At 38.3% G+C, this 21,105-nt stretch overlaps 1 protein-coding gene across 1 annotated transcript in view; it reads right to left on the reverse strand.

The window, feature by feature from the left end:
• Positions 1-19,801, reverse strand: part of FMN2 (formin 2) — a 183,540-nt gene extending 163,739 nt beyond the window's left edge. Inside the window, exon 1 of the mRNA XM_087718047.1 lies at positions 18,063-19,801. Within this exon, the coding sequence (XP_087574173.1) occupies positions 18,063-19,611 (1,549 nt within the window). The 5' untranslated portion in view covers positions 19,612-19,801. The remainder of the gene's footprint in view (positions 1-18,062) is intronic.
• Positions 19,802-21,105: the final 1,304 nt, after the last annotated feature.

Here is a 21,105-nt window from a genome sequence, read left to right on the forward strand (position 1 = left end):
GCTTCATTTATGTTGGTCTTTTCTAAGGTAAGGTCTTAAAAAAACTGTTAAAAACTAAGGTGTTGGATGACCCCGTCTGTTAATAAAGAAGAGGGAATTCTCCAAAGCACCTGAGGGCAGGGGGAAAAAGCAATGGATGGAAACTAATCAAGGAGAAAAGCAACCTAGAACTAAAGAGAAATTTCTGGCAGTTAGAACAATTCATTTGTGGAACAACTTGCTACCAGAAGTTGTGGATGCTCCAACATTGGAAGTTTTTAAGAAGAAATTGGGCAACCTTTTTCTGAAATGGTAAAGGATTTCCTGCCTGAGCAGGGAGCTGGACTAGAAGACCTCCAAGGTCCATTCCTCTATTATCCCAAAGTCCAATACAAGAATGTATATGCACCTCCTTCCTTGCCAAAAAACTTGCCCAGCAGTCACCAGATGTCAACAATAATTTGAAGGCAAACACACAACACCAACAATCTCTACCAAAAAAAGAGAACCAGTCTACCTTTCTTTAGTGAAATAACCATGATGGAGATGTTTTGGAATGACTCAAATGTGCTTTTTCAAAGGCAACTGGGCTGGGTTTTTTTTTTCCTTGAGGAAGAAGAAAATGTGTCACTTCTCATCCAAAAAGCTTCATCAGTTCTGATGGGGTGATGGAAGGATAGGTTCAACTTCTGACAGGGTGGGGTGGGGGATGCAAATATTGTATTAGCACTCTCTCTGAAGCAGTTGAAGCCACTTGGGGGTTTATCTGTGTCCTCAGGGTCACCTGAATCCAATTGAATTGGAATGTGGACATGGTGTGTTTTGCCATCAGTTGTCTGTTGTATTATGTTAGTGCAATGGAGTTACTGGATTTTTTTGTTTTTTCTAACCATTTTCATTCATGTTAGTAGAATTATACCAAGAAAAGCAACAACACAAGTTATTGCATATCACTGGTCCATCTAGCACTGTCTACTGAATTCAGGGCTTTGGATAGGGATTTTTGTCTCTCAACCAGAGACTGAATATAAGACTTTTAGCATGCAAGATATGTATAATGGAATTTTTACAGCCAATATTTATATAATAAATATCTATAAAAATAAAGTTTTGCTTTTATAACTATTGTATGTACAGTAGTACATGGCTAACTCTTCTTGTGTATCTGAATTGTTGTGGCCCAGCAGGAGCCGTTGGAGCTGCAAAAAGACTCCGAAAGCGAGGGGCCCTATGAGTCGGCTCTGGAAGATGTGGAGGACCCTGGACAGGGTTCCAACTCCAAGCAGGGACCAGGGAGGCTAGTTGGCCACCAGGAGGCTCCTGAGGCATGGAGCAGTAGTGAAAGCCAAAGGGAGTGTGCCCAAGATGTTAGCCTTGGAGCAGTGGGGAAGAGACAAGGGAATTGGTCCTGGATGCCAGGCAACGGCGGGCTGATAGATGCAGAGAACAACTTACGCAGATACAGAAGATAATTGGACCCAGGTGGTTGTAATTAGGCTCCTCTCAAGAGAGTATATAAGGAGAGACTTTTGGATGAGACTGTTTGCAGGATTCAACTTCATTACCAACGCTGGAGAAGCTCTTGTGTATATTTCTTATCTTGGAAGTCTGGATTGCTGCCAAGGTCTGGTCAGTGTGTTGATTTACTGTGAATAAATCGTCTAGCAGTTATCTTATCTTGGAGTGCCTTGGTGTATGGAGAGGGGGGTCAGAACACTGAATTATTATTCATTCTGAATTAATCATAATTTAGTGTGTCTGTTCTCTTCTTCTGCACAAAACTCTTAGAAGTACCAATTCTTTTATCTAATGATTTGCAGAAGTCCTCAGATCTGTAGTTGGGCAATATCAGTCTTAATAAAATCCTTTAGTCAATGGCCTTAATTCAATAATTCGAACAGGATTGTCGTGGAAGTCAGCCACATGTTAAAAAAATAGAAACTAGACTTCCACAAAGTAATAAGTATTTCTCTTGAATAGTTTCATATTTAAACTATTTGAATTTCACTCAAAACAAAAATAAATATCAAGGTTTCTTCCCTTTATTCTCACATTTGTCCATCATTCTCTGTGTAACTTTTTACTGTCTTTCAGCATAATCAGAAAATATAGTTATACCTAGTAAAAGTCAACATACCCGTTTATTTGATACAGCAAGTTATTATTGTCCTTTTTTCAATTTTTTAAAACAATCAAACAAAAAAGCCTCATTTAAAATTAAAAGAAGATTCCTTATCAAATAAAAATCACATATAGGGGGGAAAACTGGATGCTATGTGCAGCAGATACTAAGCTGTTCCACTTTTAGTTTTTGCACTGTAAGTGATGGCCCAGCATCCTTCAATAAACATTAACAATGTATATGTATATCAGGGGTAGGTTCCTGCCAGTTCTAACCTCTTCTATAGAAGAGGTTCCAGAAATCTACAGTGCCATGTAGAATTGGTTCCGCTCCCTCCCCCCGCCCGTCCGCACATCATCAAGATGAAGAGTAAGATAAGGAATTCTGGGAGTTGAAGTCCACAAGTCTTAAAGCTGTCAAGTTTGAACACACTTGGGATTTTTTTCTAAAGGGTTAGGGGTGCAAGGGTCTTATAACTTGACAGCTTTAAGACTTTCGTGCTTCAAATGGCAGAGTTCCTGAACCAACTTTTTGGTTGCTAAGCAAGAGTGTTGTTAAGTGAGTTTCACCACATTTTACAAGTTGGCCATGCCCACCCAGTCACATGTCAGGCAAGCCACTCCCACAAAGCAGGCCACACCTACAGAAAAGGTTCTAAAAAAATTGAAACCCACCATTGATATATATGTATGTTTATGTATATACACACATGTACACACACACACACACACACACACACACACACTGTACAATGTTGCTTAATATGACTTGTGGGGATCCCATTCCTATTTGGAGGCTGTGAAGAAGTTGTGTTGTAGTCCATAACTATCAATCTTCAACATATACTTATTATACATGCTTGGAAATGGTTATAATAAGGTATAATTCAACTTCAGTGAAGCAAAAGATTTTTTCCCCACAGAAAATATGGTTGTGCAAAGTTCTTTAGTATTCCTTTCTTTTAATACAGGGTATACAGGAGCATCTTTCTAGCAATAACTAGGAGAGGTCACAAGCCAAAGCTTAATAATTAGGATGTTTAGGATTTTAAAAGTTCATTTTGTTATACTTTTCCCCCTCAGAGGGTGCTGGGCTACCCTCAGGTCCATTCAGTTTTATTCTCTTTCCACTTGTTGTTTTAAAAGACTGAATAGACTGGGGGCAGATGCTTTCCTTGGACAATTTCCAGGAAAAGGGCAATATTGTACAATGCTGGTTATGTAACATGGAAGTCAAAATCTTTCTACAGCACTGACTCCACAGCAGGTTGTTTCCTTGGAGCGGATTTGAATATGTCAATTTGCCAAAGTTTATGCAAAGGGGGAACATGAAGCATATGAAAGTTGAGCTTTTCACTGAGTGTGTTACATTTCTGCCTCTCAGAAAGAAGCAAAGTATTGGAAGAATAGTCTCAATGACTAAACTTGTTCCTTGTTGCCATCCCCAGATTCTGTCTTTTTAGAAATAGCTGTGACGGATAATTCAGCTCTGAAGAATAAACTCTCTGAAAAATAATTCAGCTCTGAAGAATAAACTCTCTGAAAATACCCGCAAGCAACCTTTTCTTTCTTTTTGTTCAGTAACGTGATCATATGATGTAACTATTTATTCAAGATGAAATAAAGAATCTAAATACCATTAACAGAGGAAGTGGATGAGTCATATTCAGCAAACAGCATACTTAACTTCAAAATCCATGAACTCACAGATTTTACACCTAAATTCTGGCTGTTGCTGAAAGAAATATGTTAGCCAGTGTTATTTCTTAAACAAGTGAATCCTTTGTACAACTTTGTTCACAAATTTAGTATGCAAATCTGGCCATGATACAGCATTTTTGACCTTTTGCCAAAACTCCCAAGAATGGCTGCATTTATATAAAAGTTTCAAAGAATGTCAGTTTGATACCACTCAGAGCAATTACTGATTTGATTTATTTCTTGGTTAAAATACAATTTTGTTAGACACGTCAGGTGAGTGAACTGCAGGACCAGTGTGTTTTTACAAAACACAGTAAAATATATCAGAGTAATTCTGTATATCCCTAGCATAAATTGCAGTCACATTCAGAAGTTCAGCATACAATTAAGGGATAAATGTACCATCTGTTTGATGGGTGGGCGAGGCCTATAGGACCATCTGTTTAATTATAGTGGAAGACTAATAGATATTGTAAAGTTCAATCTGTAACAAACATTTCTTTGTATTTTTACTTCCACATCTTGCAAAGTATTTTTTTTTAGTTTGTATTTGAATAGAAATTTCCAGGCCACACATGTGAATGTTAAATATGTTGTGAATATGTTTCCTTTTATGATATAGAAGGGGGTTTTAAAGAGGAAAAAATGGAAATGTTTGCATCTGCCTTTCCTAAACAAAACAATGTATATTAGTTTGCACAAAACAACACTTCTGACTATCTTGGGTGTTGTCAAGACACGATTAAACAAAAATTGAAATTCTTTCAACCATTAGGAGTATTCAGTTTCTCTGCCCTTTCCTAGTTTCACAAAAGGATTTGTGCATTTAGTAGTGAAATCATTCAATCCCGAATAAATACTGTATAAATAGTTTTTTTTTAAAAATCCATCCCACAGTCAATTGCCTTACATCGGATAATCGACAAGGAAATAAAGCCCACAATAATACCAGATAAAGCTTGGTAACAGATTTTTAAAGTCTGATTACTAAGAGATATAAACGGTGCATGAGTTCCTACTGGCATTGGTACTGGTTCGCTTCATGTGTGCTTCGCTGCATGCACAGTTCACTGTATATTGTTCTGCACATGCTTGAAGAATGCGAAAAACTACTAAAACAACATGTCAGCAATGGGAGTGGTGACCAGGGAACTGTTTTGGGGCATGGCCAGCCTGGGTCGCTGCCAGTTCGCGAACTGGGTCTGAAAACAAGGCCAAATTACCACTACCGGTTCACCCGAACCAGTGTGAACCAGTAGAAACCCACCTCTGAAACAGTGACAACTGACTTGCCAACTTAAAAAAAAAACATTGTGGTTGATTATACTTTCTAGAACAAATAGCACTGAATAAGAGGCAAACTGAATACCATCATTTATCCTTGGTTGTTTTATATTTGTAATTCTAAATATAAAAAGAAGAGGGAAATAAATACTATTTACCATCTGAATATAGAGACACAGCCACATTCTGATGGATTTGACCTTAAGGTTTTTCAATAGCTTCTGTGTGTGTGATAAAAACAATGAAGCAGCTGATTTCCAGCAAAGTTCACCCAATGGTAAAAAAAAACAACCTCTACTTCTCCAAAACTAAACATTGCACAGGCTGTTTTTTAAAAAATATATTTTTGTAATTATTGAAGAAATGTTTGTATAATGATGTTCAGTTTGTGATCCACTAAGAAAACCTGTTATTCCCAAAACACAGGCTGGTTATGTACGGTTTGGGCAGAATAGACATAAGCTTTTCATTTTGTAATGGTTGTGGCTGAGTAAGCCTGACAAATCTTTTATTTTTCCTCACAACTGTTTATGGATGACAGCTGATGTGAAGGGGAGATGCAAAGGAAGCTAATAGAGCCACTTAAAAAGCAGAAATAATGTCCTAATTAAAAACCAAAAAAAAAAAAAAAACCAGCTTAAAATCTAGTAAAAGTAACGCAAAGAAACATTGAGGAAAAATCAAATTTGAGCCTACTGCCCAGATTGTGAACATACAGGTAGTTCTTGACAAATAACCACAATTGAGTCCATGACATTGATCACTGACACAATCCCAGTTCTCCCTGTTGTCGTTGTCAGAGGCTTTTCTCTGCCCCAACATGCCTGAAAGGCTTTAGGGGGCTATGCCCATTGGCGTGAAGAAATCTGCTGCAGGCCGGAAGTTCTCAACTGGCTAGGCTCGGTGGTCCATGGGACTCCTGATGCTCCCCCTACTTGCAAGAAGCTTTCATTTCCTCTTTTCCCTCTTGCCTTTCTTAGTTTTCTATCTGAAGTTCTCATTGGCTGGATGCACCTGATAGCAGCTGCCAGGAAAGGGAAAATTAAGTGGACCCAGATGTGTGGAGGGTGGGGGGGGGGAGTGAGAAGTAGTGATGGCGAGAAGGCTTCTTGGAAGTGGTGGATAGAAAGCCAGGCTTCTCAGGACTGATGAGGGACAGTGTTTTCATCTTCACAGGAAGATGATAGGAAGTATCTATTTGTTAGATTTATACTTCTTTTTTTAAATTCAGGAACTGAAGGCAGCACTTTCTTTTCCACCCCCCCACCTCCCATAACAATACACCTTGTGAGAGAGGTTGGCCTGAGAGAGTGACATTGTACCAAAGTTATTCATGAACTTCTATGACTAAGAGTGACTTAAAAATAGGTGTCCCAGGTGCCAGGCCAACATTGTAATCAATAACATCATGAAGGTTCTCTCAAAAACTCTAATTCTTAAACAGAAAAGAAAGTGGGTATCTTAAAAATATTACATTAAGGCTTACCTGGGTAGAGTTTAGTATTCTGTGTTAAACTAAACTTTGTAAACCATTGCACCAGTATGGCTTAATATATAAAAGTTAAAAAAAATAAAGAGGAAGGATGATTAAAACACTGTTAAAAATTAATTAAAATGCAAAAGGAGGGCTTATTCCTTTTACTTTCAACACCCCCTATATTTTTCCCATGAATAAATAAATGTAATAAATATAAATATACTCCATAAAGGTGAGAAATTAGTTCCATATAATAAATCTAACATTGTCACCTGCAACCTCATTTAGGAGAAAAAAAATCACAAATGACATGACTGCTCAACTTTATGATACAAATTACTTTTCTTTACAAGGAATTATTGCAATGATTTAGCATATCTCCTTAAAGCTCCCCACAGTATCTAAGAATATATCAGTCTCATCCTATTCTTTCCAATTTATTAATTGCCATTACTCTCACTTTTGATTACATGAAATAAAAATTTCTATGTGAAATGCCATGTTGTTGTTGCAGCTGCTGCTGCCACCGCCACCGCCACCATCACCACCACCACCACCACCACCACCACCACCACCACCACTACTACTACTACTACTACTACTACTACTACTACTACTACTACTAGCCCTTCAATGGGATGTCACTGGTGAAATATCTAAGGGATTAATCTTATTATTCAGCTGCCCCATCACTAAAACCAGCCACTAACTATTTCTGGAGGGCAGGAATGGATGACATTGCGCTCCATTAATTCCCCCATTCACCTTGGAAGTGACTTGAGGACATGCTTCTCTGTTTCACTTTCAAAATACATTTTCCCATCTTACATTGCCTGGAGAGTTTCTGCCCGTCTGGGACAGAGAGTTCAGATTATTTAACATTAACCTCAACTGTCCATTGGCTCTCTTGTTGAGGATGGACCATATATTCAACTGAGGCAGTGTTTCTAATGCAATGCGCTTTAATAGTAGCTTTTATACTTTCCCTTGACAGCACTGCTGAAATGGAAAAAGTCACCAGCCTGAAACCTATCAGAATTTTTAAAATTATGAATATATTTTCCTGTACTAGTTCATTCTGTCTCTTATTAAGTCCTATTTTTGTTTTGTTTTAAAGGCCCGATTGGAGAACTAGCTACTCAAAAAAAGAAAAAATATATTTCTCTCTAAACATATCTTCTCTATGCTATTTCTTAATTTAATCACTCTTCTTTTCGGCAGTGCTCATAAAAGGAAGCATAGACCTTATTCAGACTTACTAGAGTAGAATAGATTATAAAGAAGTGCCTTTTAGAAAAGTGTGCATCTCCACACGTACATATAGATCGTTCTTGGTTACTTGATTGCCCTGTTTGGCAACCATTCTAACTATGACAGCACTGAAAAAGCTTATGATTGATCCTCAAACTTACAACGGTTGCAGCATCCCTGACATCACATGATTGCAAATTTATAAATTTGTTTATAAAGGGCTGCACATTTATGATAGATGCAACACCTTGCAGTCACTTTTTGATTGCCATTTCCAACCTTATGGCTGATGTCCAACAAACTTAATGGAAAAGCCAGCAGTAATTCACAAGTTGCAGTCATATGACACCATTGCAGCAGAACTGACCTTGTATGTTGGGTGTGATCATGTGATGAGTCACTTAACTACCATGTCACTTATCGATGGATTTACCAGTCCCAACTGTAGTCATTAAAAGAGGATTACTTGTACCCAAGTACATATGTCAAGGAAGACTTGACTATGAAAGTAGAAGAGTGGGGAAATACTTCAGCCTACAGTCTAGGTTGATTGTCTTATAGGCTGTTGCAAAACGTCTCAGTCCAGATAGAATTATTTCAAGTTATTATTAGCACATCACAGAACCAGCTTAAATGATAACTGTGGATATTGCCTAATATAATTCCTCCATCATCTCTATGCATTAAAAAACAGCTATCTTTCATTCTCAGTCACACACACATACAAGCATACAAATGCACATTCCCATTAAGTCCGGCTGAGATGAGTGCACCATTATTTTCTTCTCCAGATAGCTGATCGATCTATCTATCTATCTATCTATCTATCTATCTATCTATCTATCTATCTATCTATCTATCTATCTATCTATCTATCTATCATCTATCTTTCTATCTATCTATCTATCTATCTATCTATCTATCTATCTATCTATCTATCTATCTATCTATCTATCTATCTATATTAGATTTACAACCCCCTGGTATGCCCAAATATGGGAGGAAGATCACTCCTTCCATTCTCTGTCTTTCGGCTCGTCACAAGAGACCATCCAGACAGAAACCCAATATTTTTACTGTTGCCTTTTTGTTACATTTGTTGTATTTGTGCTGATAAATAGTCTCCCTTTATTTATTTATCAGCACAAATACAACATATATATATATATATATATATATATATATATATATATATATATATATATATATATATATATATATATATATATATATATATATATATATATATATATATATATATATATATATATATATATATATATATATATATGTTGTATTTGTGCTGATAAATAAATAAAGGGAGACTAGTATAGATCTATTTCAAGCTATTTAGCTCTCATCAGAGAGCTAAATACCCAGCTAGCTGGGATATGGCTAGCTGATGAGAGCTAAATAGCTTGAAATAGATCTATACTAGTCTCCCTTTATTTATTTATCAGCAAAAATACAACACAAATGTACAAAGGCAACAGTAAAAATATTGGGTTTCTGTCGTGATGGACTCTTGTGATGAGCCGATTGACAGATAATGGAAGCAGTTAGCTTCCTCCCATAATTGGGGCATACCAGGGGTTGTGACACTAAATATATTTGTGTGTGTGTGTGTGTGAGAGAGAGAGAGAGAGAGAGAGACAGAGACAGAGACAGAGACAGAGACAGAGACAGAGACATAAATCCACAATAGTTATACCTTAGTTGAACATCCTTTAAAAACTGCAATTGCAGCTGTTCATTACCATTTACGTCATGTGTTAGAAAATCCTTACCCAGAAAAAAACACATGGGCTGGACTGCTTTAAAAGTAACATGGCAGAAAGCCCAGCTATAAAGCACTGCAAACTAGGCCACTATTTGCTCACTCCAACATCACCGGGAAAAGCAGATAAACTGAACAGAGATGCTTCAAATTACATATAGCAACTGCAATTGCAGATTTTTTTCATCATGCATGCAGAGCAAACTCTATGAGACATGCAATGGAAACTATCAATTGCATGCAGTGAATGGGAAACATTTTACTACACTTGGAACCCATTGAATCTACCATGTTTCCCCGAAAAAAAGACAGGGTCTTATTTTCTTTTGACCTCTGAAATAAGGACTTGGCCTTATTTTCAGGGAGGTCTTATTGTTTTTGAGGCAGTGAGCTGGCTGTCAACTCATGGCTGCTGCTGTGTTGCGATATTTTTGGGAGGGCTTCTTTTCAGGAGAAGGCCTATTTTAGCACATGCACTCAAAAGCGTGATTGGGTTTAATATCCAGGGAGGTCTTATTTTCAGGAAAACAGGGTAAGTATTCTTCTTGTCATTGAAATAATCATTATGTCTCTGCCAGATAGCTTATCTGTTATACTACAACCAAGGAAGCCAAAATCCTGGTTTTGATATTGGACTTAGTTCAGTTGTGGCTGTCTTAGTGATGATTACAGAAGGGAGATCAGGCTGAGACCTTCAAACACTGATTAGGAAGAGATCATTGAGTCAGTTATTGGTTAAAATAGAGCTCAGAGCTGAGGGTACAGCTTTCACAAAGAAGTTTCTTATCCGATGGTGAAGAAACCAGAAGCCATGCAATTGCATTGAAATGTCAAGATGGCAGCAGTTTTAGCATCAGAAACTTTGGTTCCAACCTCTGATCAAGCAACAAATTCTAAAATGTCTCAATCATTCCACAAACAGCAGAAATAGCTTGAGGTATAAGACAAATTATATCATTTGTTCCTACTTAAGAAGGCTTGGCTAGGTGGCTAAGACGTTGAGCTTATCGATCAGAAAGGACGGTGGTTCGAATTCCTAGTATAGGTCTCCTGTGTGAGCAGGGGGTTGGACTAGATGACCTCCAAGGTCCCTTCCAACTCTGTTACTGTTAATGAATGATGGCTGAAGAGATGTCTAGTAAGGTTGAAAATTTTAGAAACAGCTTGCTAACCATAATATCAATTTGAGGGGAAAATGACCAGGAGATACTTCAGAGCCGAGGTGGCACTGTGGTTAAATGCAGCACTGCAGTGCAGACTACTTCAGCTGACTGCAGTTCTGCAGTTCGGCTGTTCAAATCTCACCGGCTCAGGGTTGACTCAGCCTTCCATCCTTCCAATGTGGGTAAAATGAGGATTCGGATTGTTGTTGGGGGCAATATGCTGACTCTGTAAACCGCTTAGAGAGGGCTGAAAGCCCTATGAAGTGGTATATAAGTCTAACTGCTATTGCTATTGCTAAACATACAGATGTTTTGTTATTCTTGTATGAATAGAATGGCACAAAAGATTCTAACATTGGAAACACTAAAGGAAAAATTTTGAAAAATAGTATCAGAGATTAATGCTAAACAATGTTAATAGTGATATCTGCTTCTATAGACATACTAAAAGATATTATGAAAGATGAATTTTATCTGACAAGAAAGAGACTGAATTGAAAATGGGTTTACAAATGACAGGCTACAAAAAATAGCATAGAAAAAAATGTTACAGCGGACATACAAAAGAAACCAACTGATATTTTCATAATTACAATGCACATACAAACAATAAACCAAGAGAGTTACCTGGATGGTTTTTTTCTTTCAAAATTGGGCATACAAAATAGATTTGTTAAAGCTTTAAATAATCTTGTGAGAAGGGAAAAAGGAGAAATGAAAAGAAATCAAGTTCTTTGACATTATTTGAGTGGACTAAGGATTAAAATTACAAGTAAAAGGAAGGAATATAAAGCCGGTTTATTTGACCAAGGTTAAAATAGATATATTGTTACCAATAAAGGAGCATATTTGTAGATATATTATTTCTAATAACCCGTAATGGACTTTTGACGAAACCAGGACTGAAATGATGGTGCTTTATGGGTTTGTTTATCAGAGAAGGAATATTGAAATTTAAGAGGAGATTGTTACTAAAATTGTTTATACTTGTGATGAAGATTGGAAGTATTTCTCACACATATATACAATATTCTTACTTTTCCTCTTTTCTTCTGTTTTTCCACTTCTTCCCTTTATTCCCTTCACACTTTTTACTCTTTCTTTTAATTTATATTAGTTTTTTCCTATTGTAATTCTAATGTTTAAGAAAACTATTCAAAAAAATTGAATGAGGTCTTCTATTTGTGTTCTATAATGAACTGTACAGGGAAACTTTAGCTTGTTTTCAGAAAAAAATGCTGTCATGTAACTGAAAGATAAAATCAGCCTCTTGTCAAAATTAATTAATTTAATTATTTATAATTAATTATTTCATAATTTATTATAAAGGCTATAACTTCTGCAGCAAAGGACAATGTACTATAGTGTCCCATTGAGAGAAAGTCAGATCAGGGAGGAAGAAAGGGAAACTCTGGAAGGAAAAAGAAAGTGGGTTAAGACCCTGAAAGTGAAGTAGTCATGAGATGCCTTGGGCTAATGCTTTAACATGACAAAAGCTAGCAGAGAAAGTGAAGCAGCTTTTTAAAATGCAAAGTATACAAGTTAGTGGCTCAATTCAAAACATCAAAGACTTTTTAATGAGTGAAAAGAAAGTTAGCAATCTTAGAAAATAGGTCTCCATACCCAAACAGACATCTGCTGGGTTTAAAATTGACCAAACGTTCAACATTTTCCTTCTGAGACAGTGTTAAGAAGAAATAACTAAATGATTTACAAACTTCTGAGCAATGAAGGAGTCTCCCCCCACCCCCACACACAGAAATTAAACTATTATGCCATCCCTGCTTATATCCTGCCTCTTTATGTGGAAGCAATAGGATCATTCAATCACAGCCAAAAATGAAAAGAAGTAATCTGAAGAGTGGACTTTAATGGTGGTCGACAGCTTGAAATCCAAAATAAGGATTCATACTGAAACTCAAGAGTCAGCTATTGTGTATGACTAGAAATTTTGGCTGGGAATTTTATTATTCTGCAACTTTCTCTCAGGATAGAGAATAACAGAATTAGAAAGGACCTTGAAGGTTTTCTGGTCTCACCCTCTGGTATAGGATTTCCTGCTCAGGCAGGAGACCCTATACCATTTCAGACAAATGGTTGTCCAATCTCTCCTTAAAAACTTCCAGTGTTGGAGCACCCACAGCTTCTGGAGGCATGTTGTTTCACTGCTTAATTGTTCTAACCATCAGGAAATTTCTCCTTAGTTCTAGGCTGTTTCTCTCCTTGATACTAGCATATGTTTTCCTACAACATATTACTATATGTCAATTTCTAACTTATATCAAGAGCTGTTTTTCAAATATACCTGTCAGGCCTGCAGCGGTTCCTTTAAGAATCTTTGGCCTGCCACACTCTCATTAAGTGGGGGGAGGGAATAGCAAGGGGTAGAATGTGTTGTTTTCAAAATAAAAAATTCCTTTTTAGAAGCTCAAGGTCATCTTTAGTCTCCGCACCTTTGCACCTGACCGGAAGCAGCTGGGCATGGGTGCTAGTGTGGAAGAAGAAGATTGGACCATGTGATGGATTATGGGTGTGGGGACAAGATCATGAACTTTTAATTGGGTGGGATTCTGATGTAATTGCCAGTATTGGGATTTCATAGCATAATGCCAAGATGTCTGATTTATTAAACTGGAACTTTAAGAATCATTTTGCCTTGGACACTGATTTAATTCTACATGATACTTGGAACACTGACATTATCCCAATACTGGAAATTACATCAGAATCCCACCCAGTACGCTGACAATACATTTATTTTGGATTTCTGTTCAAGCTGTTACAATAAAATAGTAGGGTTAGGCAACACTTCGGATTCAGAGGCTTTGGAATGTGTAGGGTCATATACATATGATCCCTATCTGCAACTCCTTAAATTAACCTCCCCTCCAGGTTCACACAGGTATCCTTGATACCTACACCACATCTGCAGCAAAAGACTTATTTAGTTTAAGGTTGCAAACAGCTGATACTATGCAACATTACACAGCCCCTTCCATTAATTCTAATCTACCCATTACATTCTACCTGTTATGTCTGTATGCTTAATAAACTTCCATACATTCTAAAACACAGCTTATGATAATAATGTGATTGCTTGACTCGTTTTTTAAAAGGCATCACACTGCTTATCATTATATAGCTGTCTTCATTGGCTCACTAGCATGGCAACTAATCATAGCCTAGACTCTTGTACAAATTCAGGCAATGTCTTTATAGTCTGGATGTATGGAATATAGTATGGAGTCATATGAATTATCAAAATTGGGTTAAGTGAATTACGCTTAAATTAACTGTGGGTGTGTATTAAAAGCACTATGTCTAAGTGGTAGTAATTGATTCAATTGTATTCAACTGTTAAGAGAAAGATTATAAAAATAACTCAATGTATTAAATACTTCTGTCCTACACTTTCCCCAGCTTGTTGTATCAGTTTAATACAACTCAATGTACTTTATTGTCTTCAATCTATGCCTCCAGGAAGATTTTGTGTCTTCCTCTCTGCCAGGTGTCACATTCTATCATCTATTTTACCCTGTCATTGACTTGAATGAATTCTGGATTACTTTCTGAACTAGCCCCTTAGCTAAAAAAGAAATGAAACCAATTCAATACTTCCCCTAAATTTGATTTATTTTTTACTTTGATTTCATTGTATATTTCCAGGGTATCATGTACATGTTAAGTTAGATATATTTAATAAAATATAGCGGAGATATAATCAACATTATAACAATACTTTGAAAGGAATGATTCTAATGAGGAAGAAAATACCTAGAGCATATTTCTGCAATGCTATGAAGGATGGGCAAGGTTTGATTCCCATAAATTGCTGAAACATGGAGACTTACTGTTCAAGAATTTCTGGAGAATTACAGGCTGCTTTGCCCCTATGTATTGCTACCTGAGTAATACCAAAGTAAGAAAAGATGAAAAACTCATAGCGCAAAGTCTCTTAGTTTGTCAATATGTTTATAGCAAAACAGGAACAGGAGATCAGAAATAAGCTAAATATCAGCCCTGGAGGCCATCTTTGTCTGGATCTTCAGAGCTGCCACACTTAGTGCTGTGGGAAAGTGGGAGGGGATTTGTATGGAGTTGGTAGAGTTATTTAGCCATAACAACATTATTTCGCTCAGAGTCAAGGATGTTCAGCCTGCACCTGGAGAGGCACGACTTGGAGGCATCTCCAGTTGGAACAGTTGATTGATTGGACTATGTGATGGACATGTGGGTGCATGGGAAGGGATGTTGACTTTCCTTTGGGTGGGGAAAACCCAGGAACTCTCAGATTTGGGTTTTCCCAAATGTGCCAATATGACATCTCTAATAAAATGGATCTTTGAGGAACTGTTGCCTCTGAGTCTTACTTGGTTGTGGATGTTACTTGGAACCCTGACACTAAAATCAAAGAAATCATAATGATTTCTTAATAATTAGGCAAAAGGGTAAGCTGACACATATAAAGGACCACATATTTATCTCTGCCCAAGTTATAATATATTTGACATACATTGCAGATTTTAAACAAGAAATCAAATACCATCAATCATCATAATCTGTAGTAACATTTTATTTGGAAAGCATTTAAATGTCACTCCAAGGACTACATGGATTTTATATCTATGGTCAACGACTTTTTGATCCAAACAATCTAAATTGAATTTCACTTTGTTCACCATGAAATCAATGGGAGAGGTTGCAAAATGGAAACTTACTCTCATAACAAAGCTCCCCAGGACTATGAAGATACCAGCTAAAATTTGTCTGTATTTCTTGAAATGGTTCTCTAACCCAACTTCATTCTATGGATAGGTGTCAGTGTAGGTGATAAATGTAATAGATAAGATGTGTTTGCTAGATTTCTATGCTGTTCCAATTGAAACCAGATCAGAGTCACCCCCACGTCCTATTGATCTAAATAAGTTCTTAAGCTACTGTATACAAATAATATAATCCAAAGTGAAGACAGCAGAAAACCAAAGATAAATAGACCTCTATATTTGTTAAACATCACATTACAAAAGGGGTCATTCACAACATTCCCTCCACTAAGGTCTGCTGGGAAAAAACATATTTGAATGAGTCTTTCTAAAATCTAGCAGGGTATGGTTCAGATTTGGACCTTGGGTAAATGCTACTCTAAAGAGAAGGGACACTGATTGAAAAGGCACATCTCCAAGGCCCCTGAAAATGGCAGTCATTAAATGAGGGGACCTAAAGTAAGATCTTCTACAAGATCTTATGGATGGCTAGATTGGGAGAAGGTAGTCCTGGAGACATCTAGATCTTCTATCTGGGAAAATCTTCTTATTGCAAATTGACTCAATCACTGATTGAACACTTTGCAAATGAGGGGTTTATTGTTAAGCCAATGAGTCATTGGCTCATGCTGAATGTACCTTAAAAACCACATGTTGCCTAATGGATAAGGTAAAGGTTCTCCTCGCACATATGTGCTAGTTGTTCCCAACTCTAGGGGGTGGTGCTCATCTCCATTTCAAAGCTGAAGAGCCAGCGCTGTTACCTTCCCACCAAAGGTGGTCCCTATTTTTCTACTTGCATTTTTACATGCTTTTGAACTACTAGGTTGGCAGAAACTGGGACAAGTTACACGGCGCTAACTTGTAGGGATTCAAACTGCCAAACTGCCTACCTTTCTGATCAACAAACTCAGTGTCTCAGCTATTAAGCCACCATGTCCCTTAATGGACAGAGTTCAGTATAAAAATCTAGATTAAAAAGAAAAATACAAATGGAGCCTCAATCTTGGTGTCAACATGCAATATGTTTGGGTGAGTAGTGAGAATCCTCGCATTGTGTAATATAGTAGTTACTGGCCCCAGCATTAGAAAATGAAAAACACAGGCTGGCCTGAGAAGTATGGAATGGGACTATTACAATATCACTTCTTTTCCCCAAATGTCTTTGGGTCCTTTGCTCAACATACAAGTCCTTGGAGTGCTAGTAGATTCCTAAAAGGAATGTGAGATTATGTCTCTATTCACTTCCAGGCTGGGCTTTGGAAAAAGTGGAGGGAATTGAGATGTCACCTCCTATCTAATAAGCACTATTTAAACCTAAACTTAGCACAGAATTAAGTGCTGGACCCAACTGCTCTGCTCCCTTCCTTTCTCTGATCCTCTATAGAGACTTCATGGGCATTACAATCAGATCACAAGAAATGCTGGATGGAGGCAAGGCAAGGTGTTTGGGACAGAAAAAGGAGCTCCTGGATTGTGGGTATCAGAGAGGGATCCAGCACCTCAGCTTTTCAAAGCTTGCAGGAGATCCAGGGCCCTCTTCAACTTGGTAGGGGTTCCTGATTCAGAAATGATGTGAGTGGATGGATGGCCTTTGGTGCAACTATTAATTGCCCTTTGTGTTATTTTAGCTTCTTTTTTTTTTTTTTAAAGGTAACAATGATCAGTCTTAAAGGAAAGATGTGAAGAAAGGAATAAGGTATGAAAGGTAATATTCTTTAGAAAAAGACATTATTTGTAAGTGGCAGCTAAAGGCCAGATTGGTTCAGCAGATGAAATGTTAGGATTCTGTCTAGATCAGGGATCCCCAAATTTGACAACTTTAAGACTTGTGGACTTTAACTCTTCAATTCTGGGAGTTGAAGTCCACAAGTTTTAAAGTTGCCAAGTTTGAAGATCTCTGGTCTAGACTAAACCATTAACCTATTGGCCAACTATGGTCACTTTTACACTTTCAGAAATCCCTGTATTTAAAATCACATTTACAAAGGATCCAGAATAAACCTCTATCAAAGCTATAAAATATTTGCATATCACAGTCAATGCAGAAAATTAATTATTATTATTAACAAGTTCTATGGGCACATTGGATCATTTTCCTCCAAAATGAAAGCCTCTAGTTGTGTTGGGACTACATTTCCCAAGACTCCTGAGCCATTATGGTTTTCCAAGACAGTAAGCAGAATCCTCAGTCATCATAAACACACCAACATATCTGGAGGACAGTATGTCTGGACAGGCCCACACAAATCTATAAATTATATTTATTGGCCTTGATGCATACAGCTCACTGATAGTTTATAATGTAGTACATCACTTGCCTTATGAGTACTTCTAACATGGGTTAGTGAGGAATTTTGCAACAAGCATTACACTTATTTCTATTGGAAATACAGAATTCCTGTAGTTATTTGCAGAGGTTGGAATCTCAGCTGAGCTGTAAATGAAAGTCAAGTTAACAAGAGAAAAGAAGTTATTGTTATGCTTAGATGTTTCTGCTTCAGAGATGAAGCTACAGCAAGAGTTTGTTTACACAGGACACTTACCCCGAAAAACATTAGGGAAGGCATCAGTAGAAGGTGACATTCCTGAGAACTTTCTCAAATGATTCAAAGGCACTCTTTCCCCTTGGATACCATCTCTGGTCTGCCTGTATTCCAAAAAATCTGCAGAGCCTGACTTTTGAGCTATTTCACTGGGCTGATCCGAAACCTCATGAGTCCAGTCCGCAGATCGGCTAAATGCCCCTGCCAAACTGGCAGATCTCTGTTTCTTACTTGTCACCTTCTCTTTTAGCCGAGCGGGCTCCCGTCTCCTTTTAAAGAGAGGGCTCTGTGAGGGGGAGAGGCCGGGTGAACGGTTCGGAGAGCTCAGCTGCCTAGTGGTGGTTTTGATGTAGCAGGGGTTGATGAAAGGGTACGATTTAAAACATTTGGAAGTGTGCACTGGACTGCTGGAGACATCCTCTGAGGAATAAGTCCCATTTTTCATTTCCACAGAAAAGCCCTCCTCCACTGCTTCTCTGCTGGTCGACAAACTCCATTTCCTGTCCGTGGCCACAGCAACCTGATCCCCGCCTGCATCTGCTGGTTCAGCCTCCCTTTCGCCACCTGTACCTTCAACAGCAACGCTTTCAGTCTCAGATTCCCCAGCCGGGGGTGGGAAATGAAAGACCGAACTGCCCAGCAGAGCCCCCTCTTCTGTAATTGCAGCATTGGGAGTAGAGAAGTGGTCTCCTCCTTCCCCAGCAGATTGTTCCTCTTCTGCTGACAATTGCTCGGGTCCTTCCTGCATCTCAAACACGCTGCTGCAGGAGTGCCCCATTCCATTTGCCCTTTCTGGCACTTCAGGCTGACAGCTCGGGACATATTCTACGATTTCTGATTTAGCAGAGACCGGCTGCTCGGTATCCGGGCTACTGTTTTTGTCACTGCTGAATGAAAGAAACCTTTCAAAATCTAATGGGGTTGCTTGAGAATTAGCCATGTGTAGGGCCATTGTTTTGGTGCCCTGCTGCTCAGTTCCAATGTTAATTGTCCCCTGCTGCTGCTGCTGTTGCTGCTGTTGCAGTCTAATTGCCTGCTGAATATCAGAAAGCAAATCCTCTTGTTCGGTGGCTGAATGAAAACTGTATATATCCGTATCGGAGCCGGAGCTGGTTCTTTGTCCATCTTGCGGCTCGGCAGCTGCAGGGCGAGTTTCATTTGTATTTTCAAAATGATCCGCATCGGTATCCGAGAGACCCCCTTCATCTGCAGAAATGCTTATATCAGGAGTTTTGCTGAGGATGGAGTGAGCACTGTCTAGCTCTCCTGTGTGCACGGCCTGGCTTTCTAACACGTCCTCTCTCGAGCTGCTGTTTCCATCTTTAGACTTGGAGAGGTTTTTCCGGATGCGCAGATTGGAAAACACAGATGACCTGGCTTCAGATTTGCCCTTCTTCTTTGATTCTCCCCCTTTGCCGTGCCTGCCCAGGGTCTTTTTGCTTCCCCCTCCTTTCTTTGTGCCCTCAGCATCCCTGGGCCCAGAAGCATCCTCGCCGCCTTCGTGTACATCACCTGCATTCCTCTTCAGCTTCCCATCTTGGTTCCCCATGGTGTTTAGCTGTCGGGCGATGTCAGGAATCAAGCCATGGTGCTTGGCTTTGTTCACCTGGGCAGGCAGGCAGGCCCTCTCAAGTAATCTAGGGGTCCTTTTGAGCAGTGGTGATGCAAAGGGAGAGAAGGCTTGCTCTGACTCTCTCTCGGCTGCTCGAGCTGCCTTTTTGCATAATGTGTTGCCAGCATAAGGCTCCTCTGAGACATGCTCAGTAGAGCACTGTGAGGTGCAGACAGCTCCTTCCAATGGCAGTTCCTGGTACTGTTGCCTTTTCAGCCTTCCTCGGCTCCCCTCCCACTTCTGGTTAGATGAAAGGAATTGTGTCTGGACAGCAGGAACATTCTCCTCCATCTCCTGCATTGTGAACTCGCAGGAGGTCAGTTGGTGACAGAGTGCCTCGAGAGTCAGGATTTCAACAGTTTCCTTTCCTAGAATTGGGTGTTGGGGAAGAGGAGAAGGAAGAAAAGAACAAAAAACAAAGGGGAGCAAATAAATAAATAAAATTACACCTCATGATCCATACCAACTTTTTGGTTATTCAACAGGAAATCTGGGACATTATGTAGCTTTGTGTGGTACAGAAAATAGATTAATTCAGTCAAGCTGTTTTTGGTAAACAATATTAATTTTCTCTTGCTTTTATGAGAATCAGCTTTTATTTTTCTCTCTCTTTGAAACACAAACATTCCATTCTAATACACATGCAGACACACACAGTGCTGTACTTTAAATATATAAACAGCACTACCTAACTATGCAATGGTTCATTGGAAGAAGTGTTATAGGTTAATGATGTTATAGATTACTGAGGGATTTGGTCTCAGTGACCATTCAGAAAGGCATTTGTATTCCAAGGGGGTATGAATAGTGATAGCCCTCCAAGGGAAAAAACCTCATCAATATTCAGCACACTCTCATTTATCCATTAAAAAAAGAGAGAGACAGAGAGAATGAGCATGTTTGGTACCAAAAATAAATGACACCAACTTTCCTCAGAAAAACACAAATCTAACATAAGGTGCACCTCAAGAATTTCCACACTAGCAATACTGTACTGCTTCTACAAGTTTCATAAAAAAGCTTTTATAAAGCTTTTATAAGCTTTTATAAGCTTTATAAAAACTACATTTAAAGTTTGATATGGCTTGTTAAATGTGATCGTGCATATTTATTCTTTTGGAAAAAACACCACATAGTCACATATTGCTTATTGTGAAATTACATTATTTTAAATTAATGTCTCTGAAAAAAAAATGAAACCTAACATTGTAAATCAAACTAAACTTCATCTCTTTCCTTATCTTACAGTAGCCTTCCCAAGGTTTGTAATTATTAGAAAAACCCAGATTTGGAATTTTAAAATATGTAGCAGTAGACTTGAAAAATATATCCATGCTCGCTTTGACCATTTTAGAGAAATGTCCTCTGACTTCAATGGGTTAGACACTAGTGTTTAATAGGAGGCTATTTCTTTAAATATGCATTTTAATA

Source organism: Thamnophis sirtalis, unplaced genomic scaffold, assembly GCF_051295495.1.
Source record: "Thamnophis sirtalis isolate CommonGarterSnake01/CBP01778 unplaced genomic scaffold, rThaSir2_p1.2 scaffold_6, whole genome shotgun sequence".
NCBI lineage: Eukaryota > Metazoa > Chordata > Lepidosauria > Squamata > Natricidae > Thamnophis > Thamnophis sirtalis.